The 20,892-nt window shown below is 42.8% G+C and overlaps 1 protein-coding gene across 1 annotated transcript in view; it reads right to left on the bottom strand.

Moving 5' to 3' along the window:
* Window positions 1–386: 386 nt before the first annotated feature.
* LOC138612545 (copine-8-like) overlaps window positions 387–20,892 on the bottom strand; it is a 76,179-nt gene continuing 55,673 nt past the window's right edge. Inside the window, exons 12-20 of the mRNA XM_069685863.1 lie at window positions 18,730–18,786; window positions 18,576–18,637; window positions 18,332–18,378; window positions 14,161–14,342; window positions 8,157–8,284; window positions 3,667–3,769; window positions 2,546–2,603; window positions 1,756–1,829; window positions 387–641 (exon numbers count right to left, since the gene is read on the bottom strand). Of these exons, the coding sequence (XP_069541964.1) occupies window positions 429–641; window positions 1,756–1,829; window positions 2,546–2,603; window positions 3,667–3,769; window positions 8,157–8,284; window positions 14,161–14,342; window positions 18,332–18,378; window positions 18,576–18,637; window positions 18,730–18,786 (924 nt within the window). The 3' untranslated portion in view covers window positions 387–428. The remainder of the gene's footprint in view (window positions 642–1,755; window positions 1,830–2,545; window positions 2,604–3,666; window positions 3,770–8,156; window positions 8,285–14,160; window positions 14,343–18,331; window positions 18,379–18,575; window positions 18,638–18,729; window positions 18,787–20,892) is intronic.

The following is a 20,892-nucleotide window of genomic DNA, read 5'->3' on the forward strand; positions in this document are numbered from 1 at the left end:
AATGTCCTCCTGAAAAAATTCTCCACTCCAGTCCTGGATTTTGTAAACATTTATATATTGAGAGATGATTCTGTGAAAGATAGAGGAAGTGGAAATAGAAATAGAAATAGGAAACAGATGAGCAGTGTTTCATAAAAGGGCAGTTTGGACCCTTTCAGTCTGAGAGCTGCGTGTGCTCAGTCATTCCTGTTCAGTCTTCCTGATGTCAGGACCCTTCACAACCTACGAGAAATGTCCCATCTTCTGAAAAATGGAAGCGTCCCACTCGGGGTGATCTGCATCACCACGAAAGTGCAGCATGAGAGAGCGGGCGAGGTCCGCCGTGTGCTCAAAAGCTTCCAGTGAAGAGCAGGAAGAAGAAGAAGCAGAGAGAGGACAGTAGAGACCAGAAGAGTCGGCAGGCCTGCGCCGAAGAGAGGCCCGGGTCTTTAGATTCGGCTTACCCGTCTGGCGAGGAGCGGGTGGAGAGCCGGCGGAGGACAGGTGGTGTAAGGAGGCGGCAGGGGGCCTGGTTTGATCCCTCGGGTCCTCATGTAGGAGAGGAACTGGTCCGGGATTTCGGCGAGGACTTCCTTAGCCAGACGAGCCATGCTGAGGATGTGGTTTCCCCGCCGGTCAATGTAGTCTCGGAAAGGAACGAACTGTGGAGAGGAGAGGAGACAAGGTGAGGAGAGGCGAGGATACAAGGAGAGGAAACAAGAGAAGGAGAGGGGAGGAGGGGAGACAAGGTGAGGAGAGGATACAAGAGAAGGAGAGGAGAGGAGGGGAGACAAGGTGAGGAGAGGCGAGGATACAAGGAGAGGAGAGGAAACAAGAGAAGGAGAGGAGAGGAGGGGAGACAAGGTGAGGAGAGGCGAGGATACAAGGAGAGGAGAGGAAACAAGAGAAGGAGAGGAGAGGAGGGGAGACCAGGTGAGAAGAGGAAACAAGAGAAGGAGAGGAGAGGAGGGGAGACAAGGTGAGGAGAGGGGAGGATACAAGGAGAGGAGAGGAAACAAGAGAAGGAGAGGAGAGGAGGGGAGACAAGGTGAGGAGAGGAATGAAAGAGAGTTACAGAGAGGATAGAAGATGAAATGAGAAGAGGAAACAAGGAATTAAGGGGATAGGAGTGGAAACAAGAGAATGAGATAAGAGGAGAGGAGAGTGGAGGAGAAAGAGGAGGGGAGATAATGAGTAGAGAGGAAAAGAAACAAGGAGAAGGGAAGAGAGGAAACTCGAAGTGACAAGGGGAGGGAACACGGAGAGAAGAGGATACATGGAGATGAGAGGAAAGGAGAGGGAGCAGGGGAAGAAAAGGAAACAAGAGGATGAGAAAAGTGTAAATGAAACAAAATGAGAAGATGTGGGAAGAGGAGAGGCAACAAGGAGAGAAGAGGAGATGAGAGGAAAGAAAGGGGTTGGATATAGGGGTAAAAAAGGAAGAGGGGAATACAAAAGAGGAGATGAAACATAGAGAGGAGACAAAACAAGTAAGGATTCAAGGAGAGGATGAGGAAAGACAGGAGGAAAGTGTTAATTAAAAGATCAGCTTAGAGAAAGAGAAACAAGAAGCTCAGTGAAAAGGACACAGAGGAAAAGGTGGATACAGTTTCGAGGAGTGAGACAGTGAAAAGGAGAGAAAAATGGCAGACTGAGAACAAGAGCACAGCAGAGGGTCAACCACCGTGACCTTTTCCCATTAATCATAAATCCCACATTTCTCTGAGGACGTTCTGCTGAGCGAACAGTCTCACAGCCAGTCAGCCATGTCTGTACCTGAACTATGTCCCTCTCCGCGTATCGTCCTTGGGAAGAGATCCGCTCCTCGTCCCCGTCCAGCTCGATCATTTCTGAGGGAGGGAAGCACATCAGTCACGCCCTGTCATGAGACTCAAACCGCCGTGTCAAAGCCGTGTTTGTGAGTTTTAATCTGCTGAAGCCATTAGCGTGCCACTGGGTTACATATCCTCTGAGTGTTGGTAATGCCAAACGTGGCATGAGTACACAGAATTTGCGTCGCTGAGCGTGAAGCAATCGGGCTGTAGGTTGCACACGACCGTGCACGTGGGCGGGAAACATGCGAGGATATGTGTAACAGCCAGCGCTGTGCACCACGGGGACGTCATGCAACCGTGCACCCCGGCTTCATAAGCGTGATAATCCTTGAATCCTGTTGACTTTGCAGGCTAATTGCTCATCTTGAGCGAGCGTGTTTTGCAGAGGACTGCTCCGAGAATTGTGAACATGACAACACAGGAGAGAGGTGGGAAATGGGGCCATCGTTCATTTAAAAAAAAAAACTGAAACAAACAAACAAAAAAAAACACATCTGGCCTGACAAACGAGAATTTTCACTTCCACTTAACCTCAGATTTAGTGGAGGAGGAGGAGGAGGAGGAGATGGAGAATTAAGGGGAAGGAGAATGGAGGAAGAGAGGAAAAGAAGGGTTGAACCATGTGGGAGGCGAGATAGGAGGAAGAATGAAGGCGAAGGATTACTGCATGCAAATAAACACATGACACAAAAGCATGCGCACACACATGCACGTTTCTTCACCCTGCTTACCGTCAAATTCCGCTGGTCCAACCCCAACTATTATAATTGACATGGGCAGAGACGCGGCCTGTGAAGGGTGGAAGGAGACAGAATAGGCTCATCAAAGGCGGGGAAGAAGCAACGTTCGCTCTTTTCCCCATGTTGCTATCTTAAACGCGGCAGGCTGTCAGTAAAACACCCCAGAGAATGACTAACTGTAATCTAACAACACATAGAAAGAAAGCTCAATGGCCAAATTCAACCCCATTGTCGGGACAGACGGGGTTCATTCATTCATTTCCATCTGCCCTCTGCAGCTGCTTTAATAAAGCCCCTCGTCCAGCCAGTTCTGGAGTTTTGTAATTTCATGCATCTACAACTTTGTTTAAATCTCCCGCAGCTTGACAGCTTAAAAATGACTCCCATTTACATCTTCGTCTGCCCTGAGCTGCAGCTGAACTGCCGCCCTGCATCGCAATATTGTTTATTAAATCTCAGCCGAAGTACAGTTAGAGTGATGAATGACGGGCTGTTTTTTTTCTCAGTGTTTCATAACTTCCTGCGCTTATTAGACGGACGGCCAAATTGCCTGAGAAACGAGGGGCATGGGTCCTCCGCGGGCTGGTAAATAATTACTCCGAATCCTACTTTACAATAACGTTACATCACATGTGCAGCGAGAGGGACGGAGAGGCGGTGTGAGGCGGAGCAGCGAGCAGAGGCAACCGAGGCTCCAAAGACATGAAAATCGTTACACGCATCAACTCTGATTAGAAAGCAAAGTTATTAGAGATAAATGTAGGGTAGAGGAGGAGGTGAGGGCGACCAGCACGACCCCCCCTCAACCCCCTCGTCTCATTAGTGAAGATGAGTGAAACAGAGAGAGGGATGCGCTTAAAGAGAAGGACAGCAGCTGGACGGCTTTTCATATTCTCCCCTTCATGTTGTTTGTTTGTGAACCTTCATTAGAGGCTTAATCATAGCTGGACCACCCGGGGTCCTTCGTGCTAAATTACCTGCTGAATATTGGCTGCCGCGGTCCATGATACTATTAAAATCAAGCTATTGCATGATTATTGTTTAATATGTCTTTGCAACATGAACTTTCCTGAGTTTAAACACACAAAACGTAGATTATCGTGGTACTGTACATTGACTATGGACTCCTTGGTCTGTGCCATGTCCGTGATGACGCCGTCGGAGATGATGAGCAGGATGAAGTACTGTGAGCCGTCCATCACCGCTGACGCATACCTGGCAATGAGAGATAGAAGGGTTAAAGGTCAAATGAGCATAAATAGAAGAGAGGCGGATGGAAAAACTGCACTTCCTTAAACATTTTATTCACATGAATAAACAATTAATAAAGAATATTTTCTTTGAACTATTTTTATGTGTTTATAAAGGGCACTCCATTGACTTGATACATATAAAACGATGTCATCATTGAGGCTTCACATTATCTTAAAAGAAACCATGACGGTTTTAACTTCAAAGATATTTCTCATCTCATGCTGCATTCGTGTGCTCCTCGGATGGTCACGTTTTGTGAGTTAGGAAGCTGTTCTTCACAAGTTTTAAGTCGCCATATAAACACAACATCGTCACTACAAATAAAATGTTTCATATTTTATGCTCAACTAATCCATGTTAAAAATGTATTTTGTTTTTGAGCCCTGTTATTGTTGACTTTGGTCCATAACGTTTCTGCGTAATACGCAACTCGGGTAGCAAAATGTTCTCTGACTTTCTGAGATTTAGTTTTGGCTTTAAAGAACCATCACATGATTTTATTCCAGTCAGAAACTAGTTTTCGGCTGACCGCCGGGGTCAGCCCTACACATGGGTCTGTATGTGACTGAGTAACTGAGTGAGCGAGTGAGTGAGTGACGGTACTTTCACAGCCGTAGAGAGAGAGAGTTGCGAGCATATTGGACCTCCACTGACGCGACTCTCTGTCTATACGGCTCTGGATACTTTGTTCGGGGAGTAGGCGGGGATGCTCCTCCGCTGCTCCTCCACTGTCCTCACCTACGTCCGCAGCGCGCACCTGCTTTCAAACACGTTGCCATCGGCCTCATGAGGACAGTCCTTGTAACACATTGCCCACAAAAGCGCACATTGACCTGATGCGGTCAGCCACATACTAGGCTTTGACCTGGTCTTGTTTTAAATTATTCTGACACCACGTGAAAGCAGATTGAGACAAGGTTTGAAAAGTGACGCCAATGCAGAATGGCTAACAGGGGCCGCCTCCTCTGGTCATAAAAAGAAGTCTGATTGCATAGAAGTCTATGAGGAAATGACCCTACTTCTCTTGTTACACCATTAAACATGTTACTAGTATAAATCCCTTGTTACAGGTCTTATTCAATACAGCAGTACATCAATACAATCAGGATAGCGATGTGTTTCCACCCTCTTCTCACTTCTAGCTCCAAAACTGGCGATGTCAAAAATGCCACGCTCTAAAAATGTCCTACACAAACCGATGGTGCAACATCAGGGTAGCTTCAAACGCTTCCTGCAAACAGTCTAAGAGCTTGACCCACATTTCAGACTCAAAGTAAAGTTTACTCGGCCTCTGCTGCTTCAGTCTTTACTTTCATCCGTCTCCAACTTAATGGAAGAACAAGATGAATGTGCTGGTGAAGAGCCCTGCAGTGTCTCGTACCACCTTCACTGCTGCAATTACCTTAATAGATTATATCCCACATTAGGTTATTAGTCCTAAGTGATCACTAAAAACAATATTATCTCATTGAGAACAAATGGAGCAATAACACTCTAAGCATTGTGCTGTGCCAGAATAATGAAGTATCTAATTTTAACAGTAGAATTAAAGTATTTCCTGTTGTAAGGTGTTGGTATTTAATTAGTTCATTGGTATGTGTGGTGTATTTTAATAATAATGGTGTTTTTTAAGAACTATTAACACATCAAATCATTTTCAAGCCTTTATTTAGCGATTATGTCCGTGTGTGTGTGTGTTTTAAAAAGTTGCAATGACTATCAATCAAGATGGTTCTGCCTTAATGTATCACTCTACTTTCATTTGAAACACATATATTCATATAACATTTAGCTCAATTGCTGCTCTTATTTTAAACTGTGTGCCACAGGTGAAGTCAGGTGGCTCAGATTTGATCTGTTTGATGTTTTCCAAGTTCTAAATTCTTTGTATAGATCCTTCTATGTGTTTCCTGTCTGTCCGAGAGAAAGAGTAAAAAAAGAATGGGGAGTTTTCTGTATCTGAATTGAGGGTCTAAGAAAAGACAGCCTAGCAGGTAACTGATCGTGCACTACCAGCGTTGATTGGCTGGTAAGAAATGTTTGTCCTTTAACAACCATGATAATTCTGCCCAAAACACTGATATCTGTATTTCTTTAAAATAATAACAACGGTATTGGGCAGTGCCAAGCCTGTGCATCTGCACCCTTGCAAAATACTGTCCCGAGGAAACATTTGCACATGGTCAGGTGAGTCCTGGCATTAAAATGGCTAAATCAGAGCAAAAGAAAATGCCATATGTAAGATTAAAAGAATTAGTAAGGCCTCACTTATTGCACCTGCATCTGAACCCTCCTGTACAAATATAAGCATGTAGGATGCTAGCTCAGATCTTTTACATGGCAACAGGGACTTTTAAAAGGTAAAATGCAGATAAAGGAAGGAAAGAAGACCTTGGTCTGGCTTATAAACACACAAGCTGAGTCCCTATTCAGGGGTTGCATCCTTTGAAGGACGTATCTGAAGCGCGTTGAAGCCTGTCCCCTTTCGAAGGCTCCATCAGATGCAGCTGACAAATGCATCCTTCTTTTCCCGGTCAACGGCTTCAAGGATCCATCGGGCGCATCAGACTGTTACGCGGCCGAGGACTACACTTTCAAATGTAAGAGTTTTTGGTTTCAGCTGAATCGAATAGCTAGCAACACAAACGTTAAAAAAAGGGGACTTGAAACTTCAAATTATCTGTAGGTAGTGTTACGTGACCTTATTAATGTTAGCTTGTTAGCCAGCTAGCAAGCGACAGAAGCGGCGCCTTGTGACGCAAGGGTAAGGGCGGGAACAGCTGGTGATGCAAACAGGAAATCCTCATTTCAGTTCAACCTTAGTGTCTACTCAGACCGCTACACTAGACCGCGTCCTTCAAAGGATGCAGCCCCTGAATTGAGACAGCTACAGTCCTGAGTCAAAATTAAGGATAAAGTAGCATATGTGTTACCGATTGTAAATCCTAAAGAAGCTAATATTTAATTTGTGATATTTTTGATATATAAAGCTGACTCGATAAGTGAGACCTGGCTAAAATGACAGCATTAAACAGCTTACATGGCAATACAAACAACTGAATATTATACAGAATATACTGAAGCACAATACACCTAGAGGGGTAAATACATTTTTCATCTATTTCACTAAGAGAAACAATTTCTTATTGGAAAAAATGTAGAGATTATATGATGTAAACATGCTTTAAAGTCAGTGTGTGTTTTATGAGCTTTACTCTAACGCTTGAAGCAGTTCTCTGTTTCAAAATACAGGCTGAAGTGATGTCACCTGACAATATTTGGAGAGTATATTTACGCACTTACGCATAAAACAGTCAGACGGTTAGGAATTTGATGCGACTTGGTGTCACTTTTTAATTTAGCCACGTCTTCCTGGGTTTTAGTCAGACGCTGCAAAGAAGTGAGCGCTGAACAATGCTGCTATTCTCAGGCTGAGTGGGCGGATGGCTCTCGCGCAGGGAGAGAGAGAGAGAGGGAGAGAGAGGGAGAGAGAGAGGGTGAAGCTGATGATGAAAGGTGGGAAAAGTGCTTGTTACAGTCAGTCTTGAGGATCATGAGACACGATCTGGCAACAGGGGACATCAGGTGGAAGTCGGAAAACGCTGTAGTACAGAACGGCACATTACATTTTATCAGTGGTTTTGGGAGTAATAATGCCAAGTGCTGCTGACAGTTTGTGGTAATATCTGCTGCAAGTGTTTTTTATTTGGTTTAAATTTTTAAACGGGGTGGAGGAGCAGGTTTTTGCATCTATAATTTGTAGCACGGATAAAAATTTAACTGCACTCGGGGGCCTATTTGTCTCTCACAGTTCAGGTTTTTAATATGGAAGCACTGGTCCATGTTTCCTACTATGGAGATTAATGTGCCGTGCATTTGGGAAGTGGGAGGTGTGAGATTAATATTATCCACAGCACGGTTTCTTCTCATGTGCATGGGTTTTTTTGTTGTTTTTCTTTGCACCTGAAGGCAGCCCATCCCTTCATTTAGAGCAAGTCTAGAGCGTACTCTTTGTAATATTAACAGAGACGCAACTTCATTCTCTTCATTCTGCAACAGTGGCAAGGAAAAACTTTCTTTTAACAGGCCGAATCGGACTTATTCGTGGACATCCATCTGCCACGACTGGCTGGGGAAAAAGCAGAGTGAAAGAGAGAGACAGAAAGAGAGAGAGAGAGAGCTAAAAACCACAACAGAAAGTATTGATTCCTCTTCTTTTAATCCCCTCCCTCTGCTTCACAGATCACTGTAAAGATCTGTGTACACCGCATTGTTCTGCATGACGTTTGCGTGTGTGTCAGCCTACACATGTTCCCCGTCCCCCCGGCTGTGATTATAGTGGACCTACCTGGCCACATGGTTAATAACAGGGGAGAAGTGGGTGGGTCCGTAGAGACGCACAGATTTGAGACTCTGGTAATAGGCCTCCATCACCCCCTCAATACCGTTGCAGTATGGGTTCTGTGGATTACCGTTCTGCACAAAAACAGAAAGAAAAAACATTTCAAAGTGTGAAAAACACTGAAATTAATCTGCAGAAAGAGGAAGTGCAAGCTTACCAAGACTGTCAATTCGTACAGATTAGAAGACCTTGGGGTTGCTTGATTTCACGGGGTAATCGTGTGGGAAACTGGTTTTGACTAGATAAGTGTTAAGAGTAAAAGATACATAGAGCCCATAAACGTGTCTGTTTACGACCTTGTTCTCATGGCAGCTGCGGTATAACAAGGCTAGTGGGAGCAAGCTGCATTTGATGTTTGGAGTCATCCTCCTGGTACCATTACTGTTATAAAACACATTCATTTAAGAAAATGGAGACCAATATCCATGGAAGATAATTAGGGCCAGGGGAAGAAGGTTGTTTATGGTTTTGTTTTGAATTTTTAAGGTCCTGTGTCCATGTAGCGCCTTTTTCTGAGCGCCAGCGTCTTTTTTCAATTATTCCCAATGAGGACAGAGCGTATGTGGCCGCATGCAGCTGGCTTTTTTCAGAACGCTCCATCTTTTTTGTGCGGCCGCTCCGAGCGCTTCTAGTTGATGATCTCTGAACTTTTGAGAAAAGCGCTGGCATCATCACCGCTACTTTTTGTTGTTTTCAGGCAACCAATCAGATGGGGCGCGGCTCGTCACCCTGGTAACCATGGAGGAGCAAATTGTTTTGGCTGTTTCTGTCTGAAGCTGTACGTTATGACAAATAGACAGGATCACAATAGAGACCGAAAAGCCAATTTGTGGGAGACGATCGGCGGGACATTAAATGTTGCCAGTAAGTGTTTTGCTTTCATCTCCCTACGCGTTGTTAGCTTGTTATTAGCTGTGTCGTAAGTTAAACTTATTATTGTGATAAAAACAAAACATGCGTGCAGAGTTTTGGAGCAGCGTATTTTAAGGACATTGTGCAGCGTTTTTTTTCACCGCACAAATGCTTCATCCCAGAGCTCTCCAGCGCCCTGCCCGCGCTTTTCTGACAGAAAAAGGCGCTATGTGGACACGGGGCCTAAGAGTTGAAATGCCTTCTCTGATGCTGAAAAAATCCTTTATTCTCGACATTTCGACATCACATTCAAGAAAAAGAAAAACAAAACATCTTCATTTCTGATTTATTTTCTACCTACTGTCTAAGTAACTGAAAAACCATGCGTTTCTTTATTTTTAACCTGAAAGATTTAACGAAAACTCAGAAAACAAAGACTGAAAGAATTCAATTGGTGATTCAGTTTTGTATCTGATGAAGAAATTAAGATAAATCACATGTACCAAATGTCCTTGGATGTTTTTACCATCCCATAATGTGTTTGAAATTAAACATGACCATCATTTTCCGACTGTATTGAAGCATTTATTGTTGATAATGTATGTGTAGGCTTGAGAAAAAGTTCATTGCAACAGGATACATTTATATCTTTGTCTATTAATCGCCGTGTAAATAGAAGCTCGGGTGACTCATGGATAATGTATGCATCAAATGTATCTTAACAGCTGCTGCAACACAATTCAAGTGATGCACAGACTGTCAAGAAAGCCTTCAGTCTTTTTTAATCTCACTATTAATCCGAGCTGAATACAGACAGAAAACTCTCCTCCCTTTACAGTGAAATAAAAGACAATGATCTCATTCGGTTGTCTCAGAGTTTGATCATGCTTTCATGTCATTTTTGGAAGTCTAAAAAAAGCAGCTCTCTCGTACACAGATGAAACGTTTTCTCCTTCATGTCTCAAGTATCTTTAGCCACTTTCCTATTTAAGGTGCATCAGCATCTAACAGTCTTACATGGAGTGTGCTACCGTCATTGATTTAATGTCAGCCAGCTTATATTCTGAAAAATGTGCTAATTATATTCAAGGGCAATTAGAAGAACTTGCTTACATTAGGTTTTTGTGCTCCACCACAGACCTACGCACATTTTAACACCATGCATCACAGTTCAAATTAAATTCTGAAGAGTCTGTTTGGATATATTCAGAGACAGAGCAGCTAAAAGCAATAATAAAAACAGTGCCGCCCTGAAGGAGAAGATAAATAAAGACGATTTGGAAAAAGGTTGGGATGGAATTATATTGTATTTTTAAAACAGGCATGTTTTGGCTGCAAATTGCAGCGTAACAGGATTACAAGCATACTCAGAGACATCAGAAAAGGCCACCGCAGGGCCAAAGAGTCAATAATACTCCAATAATATGGTAAAATATTACCCAGTGTAAGAGGCACGAGAGGGTTGCAGGCCCTTGAGGATGTAAAATTCTATCTTACATTACAGATATTACAGATATTTTAGGGAAATGTCGACAGTTTAATTCGGCTGTTGCAGCATTTCAGTCAAGAGTATCCTGCGGGGAGCCGTTTCACATTTGTAACTGCATGAGGGATGGATACCAGGAGAAGCATTTTAGTAAAAATCCATTCTGGTGAGGTATTTATAATCTTGCAACAAAGGTAAGAAGAGGAGAGTGGCTGTCTTCTTCTTCTGCAGAACTAAAGGTGCCGCACTGTTTTTCTTTTTATCTCTGCAGCCTTTGAAAATGAATGTCTGCTTGGCTGCGTTTAAGATATCCAAAAGAAACTCTGAAACATTATTTAAGCTACCCATATGGTTTTTGGACTTTCTAATTAACTCAGTATGGAACCATCTTGACTAACTGTGCTTGGTTGCCCATGAGTACGAGCAGTGCACATGAGACTCCTTTGCTTTGTAAATGGAGCTTGCATAATAACGTCGGAATCAGCGGTGGCTTTCTCCCACTGCGGCTACACAGCTGCAGCCCTGCTCTTTAAGAGCTGACTAAGTTAAGTCCTTAATGGTTAGATTAAAGCACGTGTGCCTTGTCTCAAGGTCTGGCGCCTCTGGGGAGGCTGCTACTCAACGTTGAGCAGATGTAATGGCTGTAAATGCCTCTGGAGCAACATCTGGAAGTGACAGTAGACCAAAGAGCGGAATATGGGAGGCCAGGGAGCGGTCAGGATGCAGAGAGTTCAGGATCGTTGGCAGAGTGAAATGGAGAGAAAGATAATTGATTGGATGGATTAGTTGATTGATGATGGTTGGATCAGCAGAAGATGAGAGCTGGAAAGTTGAAACGATGGAAGCTGTGTCCCAATTCAGGGGCTGCATCCTTCAAAGGACGTATTTAAAGGCTGATTGTGTCACAGCAGCGCGTCGAAGGCTGTCCTATTTCGAAGGCTCCTTCAGATGCGGCCGACAAACTTCCTTTCCCCGGGCTATGAAGGATCCAGTCGGTGCATCCTTCGTGGACCAACATATCCCGAGATTGATTGCGTGCCAATTCAAACAAAATGGCAGACTCTTAAGCGACCGAGGAATACACTTTAAAATGTAAAAGATTATGGTTACAACTCAATCGAATAACTAGTGATACAAATGTTAAAAAATAACGAAAGGGCCCTTGAAACAAATTATCTTAAATAATAGGATAAGTTACGAGACGCTAGTTATTCCCGGTAGCTACCTGTTGCTAGGTGACAGGAGCTGCACTTGGCGACGCAAGGTTAAGGGCGGGAACAGCTGCTGATGCAAACAGGAAATCCTCCGTAGACCAGACCGTCTCATTTCAGTTCAGTCTACGCAGGCTACCAATGACTCATCCTCCCCTTCGAAGGATGCGGCCCTCAAACTGAGACACAGCTAGAGGGTTTAAAGCTGATAATGGATGGAGGACACTTATTATCAAGGCTGAGTTGTTTAAAAAGTTACATCTGGATTTGGAAAACCAACACTGATTGCTATCCATGAATAGTTATTCCATCTTATTTATGTGCCAGTTTTTCAAAGCAGCATTGTATTGGATCAAGATGATCAAGATACAGACTTTTTAGGTTACCCAATTGTGATTACCAGTGCTCTAAATCTGACTACGTATTGCAATGTAGACTTGTAGTACAAAAGCTAGCGTTGGGTCACCTAAGATGTTTTTATAGAAAGGGACGGAAAGTCATCGTAATAACTATAAAGTGACGTTGATGTTTTTTCTTTAGGAAATCTGGATAATCCCGATTGTTTGAATCATATACATCAAAATGGTACTAAAAGGTGTTTAACAACACCGGCTGCAGGTTAGATGCTGATCAAAACAAAAGCCGGATTCTGGCATCCTATTTTTTTGGACCCAGAAAATGTATCCTCAACGGTCTCTTGTTTATGATTTCCATGTTACAGTTGCAAAAGGATGCAACACCACGGTACAACTTGACACATGCAGTTGAACATTAAACAGAGTATGTAAAAAACAATGCACAAAACAATATATTTGATGTGCTTGCGGGGCCGTTTGCATGGCTTGTTTACAGCCGAAACACTGAGCAGCCCGTTCGTCTTTCATCACCACGGTGTGCGCAGGCCGGTTGGTTGATTTGTTCATGTTTCAGGGCGGCAGCTTTCACCACCCACCTTCACTGCTGCCGCCTGTGATTGGTCATCTGTGTCTGAAAGCACCTGGTTGCATACTGTGTTCTTAGTTTACTCTGCAGAGTTTTTATAGTCAAACTTTATGTTGGTATATTGCTTTTGATGAACATGAAAGGTGTCTTTGCTTTCACAGCAGCAGGAAAGCCATTAAAAGTTTTATTCCCAGTGCTGTATTCAACCACAGTTTGAGAAGTTTGAATTTGGTTTTATGTTATCACTTTTAAAATTAATGTTGTTAAAAACTAGCTCTATATTTCACATGAGCCACACTTCTTCATGTCTCTAAGAAAATTAAATTCAAAGGGTTTTGCCTCGATGAAATGTGGACCAGAATAAATCCTAATGACTTTCATTATCCAGGACTTTTTCTTTAGTTCCAGAAGAAGGAGAACCTCAATTAAAGGTTTATGAGATTTAATGAACGATTTTTCCAATTTGAATCGATTCTCATTTCTTTTTTTAACAATATATTTATTTCATTTTCCTCCCATACAAAGAGAGGGGACAATTCAATACAGTATAAATATAGTACAAATAGTATCAAACATGAACAACCAAATAAGGTCTTTAAAAATCGATCTTAAAAAATATGTGTGAAATCGGTCTTGTGTGATCACTCGGTTTCTGAGCGCTCCTGAATGCAGCACAACTCGACGACGTGCCCAGACTTTTTTACTGCACCTACCACGGAGACGTCAGTGATAGCTGATGGACTCTTATTGTCGTGTTCTGCGTGTCGTATTATCGTGTTTATCGTGTTTTATCATGAATATGTAAGTTAGTTTCGCACTGATGTTTATGTTACTCTCTGTTATCGTCAACTTTGGTATTTTTTCGGCATGTTATACAGTATGTCTTTCACAATAACTCTTAGTCTCGTGTGGTTTTGTTCTTCGCGCTATAAGATCTCGCCCCAAGTTGAACCCCAGTTCGTTTAATCAAAACCATGAGCCAGATGTTCAGACTGAAAATCTGAAATATTGTGTTGACTGCTGCGTGTTTGTCATGTTAAATGAAAAGTACATGATGTAACTTTAGGGTCAATTCTTATCGTAAACATACACCAGGTAGCATTGATGTTATAACTGAAATACCCCTAAACAAAGTGATATCGAACTGAGTCGGGACCTTCTGAATCGGAATCAAATCGATTTGAGAAATCCTTATCAATACCCCGCCCTCATTACCATATCATTTAAAATTTTCTAGATGGATTGGTACTAAAGATATTCATGTTTCCCTGACAACTGTCTCTAACTGTGGTTCTTCTAAACATGCTTTGATTACCTTCAAACTAAAACGGCGACTGTGCTTTAAACCTGCTGGACATGAAAATGTTAGTGTTATTGTGAACATGAAAGCACACATTAGCATTTAGCTCAAAGTAAAGCTATAAATAAATATAAATGATGGGAGAAAGTCGTCTCCTACCAGGGCAAACTCGTGTGAGACCCTCCCGTCTGGGGGAAGCTTGGCACCGAAGCCCAGCGCAGGAAACAACTTGTCGCTGTCGTAGTCCTGGATGATCTCCCCGACCGCCCGCAGCGCCATGGCGTAGTCATTCAGCTGGTAGGGGCTCATGTAATGGAGCGAGGTGGGCTGGGACGGGTTGCCTGCGACCCAAACGGTTCAACACAATATAACACACATCAGCATCCAACTGTAATTATGCCTGCTCCCCCTGGGCTGTGAGTCATATTAAAATAAAAAGGAGGGGAGTGGGTGGAAGGGGGTTAAAACGCAGATTAGAGTTTTAGTTACACAAACATTTCTCCAAGGCACAGCTGCATCAGAGGCAGAAATATTCTCACTGGATGCCTCGAACCTCCGAGGGGAGCGTGAGGAAGCACAATTTTTATAGCAGAGCTTAGTAACATGCAGCCACTGTTGCAATTAAGCCTTTGCACTAATAAGATAATGAGCCTCTCCCACCGTGATACATGAAGGGAATCAGTAATCATGTGGTTTCTCTGAGGGTCATTCAGTGATTAAAACTATTTGATTTACTCAAACATTCTTCACTGTTCATAAAGACGCTGCTCATTGGCTTAATTTGTCATGTCTTTATTTTTGGAGAGGGAAAACCACTCGGAAACAGTTTCTTGGGCCATTTTCGCTACTATTTATGGGACAGCTAAGGAGATATCTAGAGAAGAGAGTGGGGGATGACGTGCAGCAAAGGGCCGAGGGCGGGAGTCGAGCCTCCGATCACTGCGTCAAGGACTGTAGCCTCTGTGCATGGGACGTCTCCTCTACCCACTGAGCTGTTGAGCATCTTATAGTTTTGTGGTACTTAAGATTGGTCTTGGTGTTACGACTGGTCTCATGGCCACTTTTTTTAAGGTCTCATCTTGGACTCGAGTGCATTATTACCCCTGGCTTCTCTCGTGGCCCGGCAAGGAACTCCAGATTTTACTTCAAGACCAGTAAAGACCAAACCATGGTGCCTGATGTTGAGAGTGTTGTGAGCTCTTCGTCCTAAGGCTCTCCCAATGACCCGATCATTCCTGCACTGGGTGCTACATAAAATTCATGTATTTCTTCCTTTCAGTGCAACTTCAGTAACCTTAGAGATGATTGTTAATTCTGTGTTTTGGTAAGAATATTAACGTGTTATGTTTCTTTATTTGAGCAGGGACAATACACAAAGAACTTAAACCTTATATAAAACAAGGAAAGATGTATCGCACCAGGTTTTAGCAAATGTCTATTTTCCACCGCGTAGTCCCCGTAGTTTAGGTGGACGGTAAAACATGGAAAAGGGGTGTTGTTCTCGGTTTTGCTCTTGACTTCTAACTCAATCCCTCTAAGACTTGGTCTTGACTACAACTCTTCCATCTTACACATTTTTGATCTACTTTTACACAAAGCAGTTATCTCTCTTACTGTACTGTGAACATCACAGCAAGACCAAACTTAAGTTTGCATCTAAATACTTTTCTTAAGACCATTCGTTCTTTCTGTACACATTAATCTTTAGCCCCTTTTACCCGGCCAGTTCAAGTCGGGATTATTACACTGTAACAGTTCATCTTCTTTGTGAAACACACGGAGGCAGAATGGTGGAGCGAAGCTGTTCCTCCACTGAGCCAGGGTCATATTTTCTGAAGGGAGACTAAACGTTGACTAAAATGTGATGACTATTTATTGGCTAAAACTGGACTCAAATATTTTGAGTTTTCGTCGACTAAAACTAGGCCAAAACTATAAAGGGTAAAAGTCAGAGATCGTAACAGAGGCATAACAGAGACGAAACAACGTCAGTGTAAACAGCGGAGCTGGCAGGGCGGAACAAAGCCCTGTGTGTATTTGAAGAAGGGCAGCGCCATATCTTATCGTTCAGATTATACCGGTATAAATTATGTTATGTCATAAGAAAGTGTCGTATCGGGATATCAAAGACGTAAATTGTTATGGCTAACAAGTTGCGTATTGCTTTTCCTGGTCATTTTAGAAGCACTCGCCTCCGCTTTAAATCAATACGAGCATGAGCGCTGCCTGTCTGTCCGTGTAAGCCCCGCCCCTGCATGCTCGGAGTGTGTGTGTGTGTGTGGAGAGGCGGGGCCGCTCAGCTGAGAGCAGACAACACATTTGGCGGAGAGCAGACTTCAGGGTTTGATAGATTTTAGCAAAACTATTGAAGACAAGAAGAACAGTTGCTGCTTCAGAAAACACCGGAAAACACCGGTGGCAGCGACGTGACGCCTGCACAGGAGGCATTAGAAGTTTTCCTAATACGCCACGCAGACGTTCATGGGCTTAATGAATGAACAAATCAACGAATTACTTTTAACGAAGCCTACATTTCGCTTTTCTTCTTTAATTCTCTTGCAGATTACCATCTAATTGAAATTAGTAGCACGGCCGTATGAAGAGTAATTAAGCCGGCAGCTTCACTCTTTACTGATTTAAAGATAAACAACACACAGGGACGGTTGATGCAGTGGCAGATCAAAAATAAGTAAGAAGAGAGTCTCAGCAGATCACAGCCTGTAGTAGCAGCTACAGCAGTGTTTCTCTGTTGTCATGTAGATCCAGACGTGAACACTGACTGGGAGGGCACAGAGTGGGCTCAAACGTATAAAAGGCCTCATTCTCCTTTCAACATGTGCCAGAAGCAACAAAATTTGGGCTTTTACAGCCACATTTTTCCCCCAGGCCACCGAGCTCATTGGAAAAGAAGGGAAATTGTCAAAGTACTTTATTTTGTTTGCATGATTAAATGGTGCTGCATGAAATTACAAACAAAACATTATTCAGTTTTCTTTTTTCTACATCGTCATAAATATCGCAAGATTTCGTTAAATATCGTGCTATTATTTTTAGGCCATATCGCCCACCCCTGGTTTGAAGCACACGCTGTTTGTTTACACCTTGTGCACGTTTTGTGTCAGTAGGGCGGCTTTATGTCGGCGTTGCGTGGTCGTATGACGGCAGAGCTTCGTTACGGCGCTGAGGCAGAACCGCAGTGTAAAAACGGCTTCTAATAATGGGTCACAAGTGTGTAGTTTTATCTTTTAAAAAGGTCAGTCATTTCCTACAACAGCTGGGAACTTCACGTTCTATTTTATTTTACTTAAGCAGGAGTAGATGTTTATTTTCCTGGGGACTATTTTCAGCTGCAGATTAATACACAATTGCTGCCCAAATGAGCAATCACAGCCGCAGAACGGTATACTTGTGATTGAATCAAAATAAACTACAGCTCCCGTGTTCATCCTCCTAATGAGGGAATATGTCACCCAGTGCAACAATAAGGCTAATTGATTTTTCTGTACAACAACGCAGGTCTTTGACACTGAGGAAGAAGATACAAAAGGAAGTGCTTGTTGCTGGAGCAGTTCTTTGTTGCTTTTTTAAATAAGAAGTTAAACGCTTGCCTTTTAATGTACAATACATATTAATGTGCTGCTTTGTAAAATACTTACAGAAGAAATAAAGAGTTATTATCTGACACAGCTTCTGTTAGTAGTTATGCAAATATGAGCAAGTCGGGCTCAAAGACAAACTTCAGACAAAATGTAATTACATGCATAATATCGCTATTATTTCAGCTGCTCTCAGAGACGGGAATGTGGGAAACCGATTTGATGGCAGTAATGAAAGCCATCCATTGTCTCCTGAATTGTATTACAAATATGAACCTACTGAATCATCTCTTACTAAAATGAGAACATCACTCCTGCGCGGCAAAGTTCTGCGGCGCTGAATTGCTTGTTTGTTTGCTGTTAAATTGTTTTAAATGACAAATGTACAGCTGTTTAACTGTGGGGCTTCATAAACACCGACTACATCTGGGAATTCAATTTAGAAATGTGGGGGCGGGGACTTTGCCGTCTACGCCGAGGCAGAGGGGGTACAAATCGTGGTTAATAAAAATCATCAATCTGAACTCAGGTGTTTCAATAACTTCCCAACTTTGCTTTTTTTTGGTCTCTCGCTGAGTAAAAAGGGTAATTAGAAGAAGGAAATAAAAACGGACCGATGAGGAATCACTTAAGAGACACATCAAATAAAGATCTGAGTGTTAACCAGCAAAGTTTTATCTGTTCAATACACTTCAGGGGTTTAATTGATAGGAGCAAAGACTAAAAACGCTTACCGTTTGAAGCTGTGAAATCAATTGCCACCGTGAAATTAATCTGAGTCCTACAGGAGAAAAATAAATCGCGTCAGGTCTAACATGGAATCATCAATCACGCTAGATTATACCACAGCATGTTTCAAAGCATGCAGCGGTGAGCAATTAAGCAGCGGGTTATCTGCAGCTGTCTGTCTAAATATTGGAGCGAATAGTGCAGCAATCCTCTGAGCAGACTCTGAACGCTTGTTTAATGTGAACTCACCCGCCTCGGATGTAGTCCAGGAAGGAGAGCTCAGTGTCCACCAGGCAGGACAGGAGGGTGACCTGCCAACAGACAGTGTCAGTATAGTATGATCGTTATTTTGTCGCTCTGTGGGGGTAAATAAAGTGTATATGGCTTGTGTGTTGAGACCCACCGTTCCTGAGTTTTGGTACTTTTTCTTCTTCTTTCCTTTTTTCTTTGGATTTAGCACCTGTGGAGAAAAACACAAGCTTGAATCCACTTTGTTGTGTCTCAGTGAGCAGCAGGTGACACAGTGTCAGCCAAAGGTCCTGACTCGTGTCTTCTACTACTTTCATTAGACTTTGACTCTTTCCAGTTGGGCTGCACGATATTGGAAAGAAGTGACATTGTGAAAATGTTTTGTTCTGCGATATTTATCGAAAAAATACTGGAAATTATACCGGATGAATGCAGCGTGTTTTCAAACAATTAACAATCACATGTTTTATTATTTGGGACTTTTAAGTCTATTTTCTTCCAGCAAAACAAAACCTCCTCCTACTTTTACTCTGACACCAGCATGAAAAAGTAGAGAGAGTTCAGATGGGGCGACACAATTCTTTTTATGATAAACACAAACAGACTTGTGGGCTGCAGTTGCCTTACTCATACAGTATGTCATCTACCATGTCTAGCGGTGTTCAAATGTGTGTTTAATCAGTGTGAGCAGAGGTAACCTAAACAAAAGCTCACTGTCTCCTACTTCCTGTCGGCATACACAACCTCACGCTGTGTGTGTGCGCTGCAGGTGTAGCCACTAAAAGTAAACACTCTGCAGCACAGAGTTAACGGTTGTTTATGTGGCCACAATGTTATCCAACACGAGGTGCCACTGATAACGGAAATACACGGACTTAAAAGCCCCTCGCGTAACGGAGCGTCTGCCTCGATCATCCCGCCGACATGATTTGTGAAAGCAGCAGCGTCACGTGTTTGTTTACAGGCAGGTGACACACAGACTCTGCAGCACAGAGGTCAGTTCACTGCTGTAGATAAGCCATGTAAAACGAGACACTGGCGAGTTTTCCTTTTGTGCCCAGCAACTATAAAGTAGCAGCTTAGCGTGTTTCTGTCAGTTTCCCTCACTATCGCATATACTGCGATGTGACTATTACACAGGCGCACATCACGATGGCTAAAGTGATAATCTCAAATATTTTCATTTAAATAAATGTCTGTTAAGTCTCTATCTATCGCCGAATGAGATAATACAATGGTGATTGAGCCTATGGCCCACTGATGAAAGCCTTTGCATTTGCAGTATTACAGACTGGGTGTCTGTGGCGACTTTTGTGGGAAAAAATCTCAAGCGGCGCCCAGTTAGCGACGCGTTTTCCATCATCCTTGGTCTGCCAGAGAGGGTAGGCGGAGCTAAGCGGCTGCTTTTCCTGTGTTGCAAGTAAACAGTAATCTACTATGGCTGAACAAACAAAGAAAAGATGGATGACTACAGATACAACTTCAACAATAAGTGAAAATCCAAAGAAAAAGAAACAAACTCGACGCTCAGATGAAGCAAACAGTCTGAAAAGGAAAGCGACCGTCAGCGAGGAAAATTAAGAGTTACAACCGGAGCCAACCGTGGACGTCACTGCAATTACCATTTATCGCCACAGGTGCCGCCAAAGAGAACAAAACTGAGATCTTCGAGATTATCACTTTAACCCCAAACATCCCCGACAATTGTGAAAGTCTAAATCAAATAAATACACATCTTAGCAAATAACAAGGTTCCAGGAAAAAGTGCTTTTTTGTTGGAGTAGCATCCTTAAACAAAAAGAACAAAATGTTTCTGCTGGCAGAATTAAATGACTATCTGGAAGACTGTGAAGGAGGCACGTAGCACTCTATAGATGCTTTTCGAATCAACGTTTCTATCAGTGCATTGCATTCAGTATGCTGAGATAATAAGCTTGGTTTAATTCGCTCTTCACATTATTTAATTTAACTATCCATGAGACAGCACAACCAGCGCACTGAGATCATAAGTTTCTACAAACTATCTCAGAACCAAACGCAGACACGAAACAGTCTGGCAGGTTTGAGGTCTGAGAGAGACAGAGCGCCCAGCCTTCTTCCTCCACTCTAAGTGATTCAGTTTGTGCTTCGTGAGCACCTTTGGTGACTCTTGACCTTCAGTGATTTATGTTTTGCTCACACACAGCTGGTGTTGTAGTTAATGGCCCGCTCTGTGAGATGAAGAGTCAGAAGTCTTTTGAGGAGCTAGCAGAAGCTCGACAACATATACTGTATGTCAGTGTGAATTCCAAACATTGTGTTGCCTTCTGTTAAAAAC

Source organism: Semicossyphus pulcher, unplaced genomic scaffold (genome assembly GCF_022749685.1).
Source record: "Semicossyphus pulcher isolate SPU_LCO1_2020_fin unplaced genomic scaffold, fSemPul1.0.p SCAF_8, whole genome shotgun sequence".
In the NCBI taxonomy this organism is placed as follows: domain Eukaryota; kingdom Metazoa; phylum Chordata; class Actinopteri; order Labriformes; family Labridae; genus Semicossyphus; species Semicossyphus pulcher.